This window comes from Limulus polyphemus, unplaced genomic scaffold (assembly GCF_000517525.1).
Source record: "Limulus polyphemus unplaced genomic scaffold, Limulus_polyphemus-2.1.2 Scaffold2483, whole genome shotgun sequence".
NCBI classification, from domain to species: domain Eukaryota; kingdom Metazoa; phylum Arthropoda; class Merostomata; order Xiphosura; family Limulidae; genus Limulus; species Limulus polyphemus.
In genome coordinates this window covers 58,274-64,164 of record NW_013668093.1, presented here as the reverse complement: position 1 = coordinate 64,164, position 5,891 = coordinate 58,274, and the positions used below count along the sequence as shown (strand labels likewise).

The 5,891-nt window shown below is 32.7% G+C and overlaps 1 protein-coding gene across 5 annotated transcripts in view; it reads right to left on the bottom strand.

Moving 5' to 3' along the window:
- Positions 1-5,891, bottom strand: part of LOC106467083 (AP-5 complex subunit zeta-1-like) — an 89,469-nt gene that overhangs the window by 70,870 nt on the left and 12,708 nt on the right. For all 5 annotated transcript variants that reach the window (XR_002612349.1, XR_002612350.1, XM_022395204.1 and 2 more), the window contains exons 3-5: positions 3,966-4,012; positions 3,229-3,326; positions 242-406 (exon numbers count right to left, since the gene is read on the bottom strand). Coding sequence is in view for 3 of the 5 variants with exons in the window: in XM_022395204.1 (XP_022250912.1) it covers positions 242-406; positions 3,229-3,326; positions 3,966-4,012 (310 nt within the window). In the remaining 2 variants the exon portion in view is untranslated. The remainder of the gene's footprint in view (positions 1-241; positions 407-3,228; positions 3,327-3,965; positions 4,013-5,891) is intronic.

Here is a 5,891-nt window from a genome sequence, read left to right as displayed (position 1 = left end):
ATTGTTTACCTTCCTACTTGTATAACTTAGATTTAAGGTCAGTTTACAACAAGTTGATATCAGTCTATTGTTTACCTTCCTACTTGTATAACTTAGATTTAAGGTCAGTTTACAACAAGTTGATATCAGTCTATTGTTTACCTTCCTACTTGTATAACTAGGATTTAAGATCAGTTTACTATATTCCACTCAACTCTGTTTGGAGTGGAAGTGAATAACCTTCTATAAAAATTTAACATACCATAGCTGAGAACAGTGAAGAATTCTGATGAAGGCACACCATCAAGTTCTGTGACTGCCGAAGGCAAGGCAGACTTTTTTAGAGAGGATGCTGTCTTTCGTGCAGAAACAATGGCTGCTTCCTTCAGCCAACAAGGAGCTTGCTGTAGAATTGTTTTTATGTCTTCTAATGGAATATAATAAAAAACTCAAATTATTAATTCTTATGAAATACTAATAATATTTAAAGAAAAAGATTAACATATATAAAAAAGAATTGTCAATAAGCACTGGCATTCTAAAACCTACACATCCTTAATAAAAGTTATTTTGAAGAATTCTATGATAAAGGAATGACTTTCAAATAAAACTATAGGTAGAATTGTACATGCACACAAATATAACATTGGTTCCTTGCTGGAAGAAAACTTCTTGTATGTACCAACACTTCCATACCCTGTAACAATGCTTCCTTACTCTCTACCAACACTTTCTTACCTGTACCAACACTTCCATACTTGTACCAACACTTTCTTACCTGTACCAACACTTCCATACCTGTACCAACACTTTCTTACCTGTACCAACACTTCCATACTTGTACCAACACTTCCATACCTGTACCAACACTTTCTTACCTGTACCAACACTTCCATACCCTGTACCAACACTTCCATACCCTGTAACAATACTTCTGAACCCTGTACCAACACTTCCATACTCTGTACTAATACTTCCATACCCTGTACCAACACTTCCATACCCTGTACTAATACTTCCATACCCTGTTACAACCCTTCCAAACCTGTATAAGTAATAAAAAAGATAATGTATCAAGCAGTGAATGTGAAGTCACAAAAAGTAGAAGTTAACACACCTTAAACTTCTATAACATGTGTCTAACAGTCTACCAACATTGAAATATACTTTAAACTTTTATAACATTTGTTTAACAGTCTATCAACATTGAAGTATGATATACCTTAAATCTCTATAAGGTGTCTAACAGTCTACCAACATTGAAATATACCTTAAATTTTTATAACATGTGTCTAACAGTCTACCAACATTGAAGTATAATATACCTTAAACCTCTATAACATGTGTCTAACAGTCTACCAATATTGAAGTATACTATTACGACAGCTGAAAGTCACGTGACGCTAATATGACGTCATGATATTCTCGAAGGTTCGTGAATGCTCGAGTGTTTGCTAGATGTGTGGTATTCTTGTATATAAGTGCGCCAGACAATGAATCAATATAGAATTGCAGACAGACAGAGACGGACAATTGAGTCAAGCTCGGTAGTAAGTAAGTGCATGAATCGTTCGTTGTGAATTATAGCGTGTGTTTAAGTTAAATTGATTGTGGAAATTAAGTGTATTGCAAAGTTGTATTGAGAAAGAATAAACTAGTTTTACTTAAGAAAGGACTTGTATCGCTGAAGTATTTTGAAGGAATTTTTATGGGAAATTAACAAACGAACAGAGACAGAACAATACCTTAAACTTCTATAATATGTGTCTAACAGTCTACCAACATTGAAATATACCTTAAACTTCTATAACATATGTCTAACAGTCTACCAACATTAAGTATGATATTGTTACAACTGCGGAAGTTACATGACGCTGGTAACACATCATGAGTTTCTAGAAGGATCATGTCTCTTCCTGGCAACTCTACTCTTTTCTAAGCGCCATCTCTTTTAGTATATAAGCCGGCAAATAAAGCGGAGAAACAATTGCAGATTGGGAGATATAGAGATGGTTAATTGAGTCAAGCTGTAAGTAAAGGGTGTAAATCGTTGTGAATTATAGCATGTGTTTAAGTTAAAGTGACAATGAAACTTCTGTGTATTGTAAGGTTGTATCGAGAAATAATAAACTAGTTTTAATTAAGAATGGACTTGTATCGCTAAGTTTCATTGGAAAGAAATTATATTAGAAATTAACAAACAAACAGATACGTAACAAATTGGTGTCAGAAAGTGGGACTGAAAGTTGGTGTTATTCAGTATGTACTAAGACTTAAGTTGGTGTGATTTAATGTGTACTGTTGCATATCTGGTTGTTTGTTAATTTCCCATAGAAATTATTTCCAAGAAGCTTCAGTGATACAAGTCCTTTCTTGATTAAAACTAGTTGTACCTATCATCTGCTGACAACTGTCCAAGTATTTCCAGTGGTTGTCCCTTCAAGTTCATTGCCAGGTACACTGCTTTCTGCTCGTCTGTCCATCCATCCATTTCTGCCAGGAGCTGAAATTGTGCTGTATATGCTTCCCACAGTGATTTACCATCAAATTCCTGTGGATTCCTTCATACTAGGTCACCCCTATTGCTGACACTCATGTCTGGAATGTAACTTCTGCAAAACTGAAGATGTCTGCATTAGGGTTTAGCTGCGGGGTCTGAAAGGGGCTCTCCTTTGTCTGAGGCTGATTAGTTCCATGGCTAATATATCTTCCCTGTGTAAAAGACAACAAATTGTCCTTTAATGTATTTAATTCACCTTGAAATTTACTAATCTTTTCCATTTTTACTTCTTGTTTTCTTTCTTGTTCCAGTTGCCACTGGTGCTGGTTTTCTTGCCACTTCTGTAATCTCTCTTTTTGTTCATTTTCTTTCTCCTCCAACCACTACTGTAGTCTCTTTTCTTGTTTTTTTCTTGTTCTTCTTGTTTCTTTTCATTTTCCTTCAACAACTGCTGTAATCTCTCTTCCTGTTTCTTTTCTTTTTTCCTCCAACAACTGCTGTAATCTCTTTTGTTTATTTTGCTGTTTGAGCTGCCACTGCTGTTGTTTCTTTTCTTATTCTTCTTGTTTCTTTTCTCGTTCTTCTTGTTTCTTTTGCTGTTCTTGTATTGCTGCCATCAATTCTGTTAAGCTGTAGTTTGATTTGCCACTTCTTGTTTCCAACTTCTTTTTTCTTTTTGAAGCTTTAGAACATAATTTAGTAAATAAAAGTATACGTTGCCATTGGCTGATTCTCAAACAGTAACCTACCAATGTGGAATAGCTTTGGATGCATAGAGATGGCACAGGTTAGGAAAGTTTGAATTCTTCTCTGGTCTTGAAGGCTTACTTCCTTTGTGTTTATGTACCTGATGAAAAATAACCTAATGATGAGACTTGGGTAAATTAATTTGATTCAAAATTTCATTGGCTAGTTATATGGATGTAAAAGATTATATTTACAATGGACAGTTATATGGACTTAGATTATATTTAAATTTGACAATTATATGGATGTAAAAGGTTATATTTAAATTGGACAGTTATGTGGATGTAAAAAGTTATATTTAAATTGGACAGTTATATGGACATAAAGATTATATTTAAATTGGATGGCTATATGGATGTAAAGATTATATTTAAATTGGACAGTTATGTGGATGTAAAAAGTTATATTTAAATTAGACAGTTATATGGACGTAAAGATTATATTTCAATTGGACAGTTATATGGATGTAAAGATTATATTTAAGTTGGGCAGTTACATTAAAGTATAGATTATGTTTAAGTTGGACAGTTATATTAATGTAAATATTATATTTTAGTTGGACAGTTATATTAATGTAAAGATTATATTTTAGTTGGACAGTTATATTAATGTAAAGATTATATTTTAGTTAGACAGTTATATTAATGTAAAGATTATATTTTAGTTGGACAGTTATATTAATGTAAAGATTATATTTAAGTTGGAAAGTTATACTAATGTAAAATGCTCTTGTTCTCACCCAATGAGTTTATCCAGCCATCTTTTATAATCTTCCAAGTCTTCTGTCTGCATTATCAACAAAATTTAGAAACATAAGTACCTCAACATGCGTAAGTGCCTTCAGTTACAAATGTCAGACATTTTCAACATTTTTAAATTTCTTAAAAATAAAATATAAGTTTCAAGATAATATTATGTCTATCTCTTCTCACTTATAATAATAATAATACTGTTCTGAACATGCTGTAATAATGTGGTTCTTAACACTTGGTAATAATACAGTTCTGAAGATGCTGTGATAATGTGGTTTTTAACATATGGTAATAATTAGTTCTGAACATCAGGTAATGATACAGTTCTGAACATAAGGTAATAATACAGTTCTTAACACTTGGTAATAATACTGTTCTGAACATGCTGTAATAATATGGTTCTTAACGTGGTAATAATACAGTTCTGAACATTCTGTAATAATGTGGTTCTTAACATGTAGCAATAATATAGTTCTGAACATGAGGTAATAATACAGTTCTGAACACGTGGTAATAATACAGTTCTTAACATGCTGTAATAATACAGTTATGAACATGCTGTAATAATACAGTTATGAACACGTGGTAAGAATACAGTTCTTAATATGGTGTAATAATACAGTTATGAACACGTGGTAATAGTACAGTTCTTAACATGCTGTAATAATACAGTTCTTAACATGTGGTAATAATACAGTTCTGAACATGAGGTAATAATACAGTTCTTAACATGAATAATAATAATACAGTTATGAACATGAGATAATAATACAGTTCTTAACATGGTGTAATAATACAGTTATGAACATGTGGTAATAGTACAGTTCTTAACATGTGGTAATAATACAGTTCTTAACATGTGGTAATAATACAGTTCTTAACATGTGGTAATAATACAGTTCTTAACATGAATAATAATAATAATACAGTTCTTAACATGAATAATAATAATACAGTTATGAACATGTGATAATAACACAGTTCTAAACATGAGTAATGTTACATTTCTGAACGTGAGTAGTAATACAGATGTAATTTTTTTCTGCAGATCATAGTCCCCTGGTGGGACAGCAATAAGTCTTTGTGTTTATAACGCTAAACTCAGGGGTTTGATTCCCATTGGTGGACACAGCAGATAGCCCAATGTGGCTTTCTTATATGCAAACACATACAGATCATAACCTATCTGCACTGTACATTAGAATAATGCTTACTTATAAAGGTACCCATGCAAAATGTGCAGTAAAGTATTAATTTCTTTAGCTTCAGAAGGATGGCATTAATGATGTTTGTACATATTGATACGACAGCGGAAGTCACGCGACGCTGGAGTTTCTAGAAGGATCATGACTTATCAGGCAACCTCATGAATGTCCCAGCGTTTGCTAGATGCCCTATTTTTTAGTATATAAGCCGGAGATAGATTGAAGAGAAATAATTGATAAACGAGTCAAGCGAGCAGTAGGCACCGTAAGTAAAGTTGGTGAATCGCTGTGAATTATAGCAGGTGTTTATAAAAGTAATTAAGTTTAAAGTGACTGTGGCAATTAAGTGTATTACAAAGTTTGTAACGAAAAAGAACAAACTATTTTTAATCAAGAAGGGACTTGTATTGTTGAAGTCACTCGGAAAGAATTTTTACCAGAAATTATCAAACAAACAGATACGTAACAAATTGGTGTCAGAGAGTGGGATAAAAAAAATAAAGAAAGAAAAAGATGGGAACAAGAAGCGGCAAATCAAACTACAGCTTAGCAGATTTGATGGCAGCAATACAAAAACAGCAAAAAAAACAAGAAGAATGAAAAGATAAACAACAAAAGACATTACAGCAGTTGTTGGAGGAAAAAAAAAGAAACAAGAAGAACAAGAAAATAAACAAGAAGAAAGCTGCAACAGTGGCAGCTCCAACA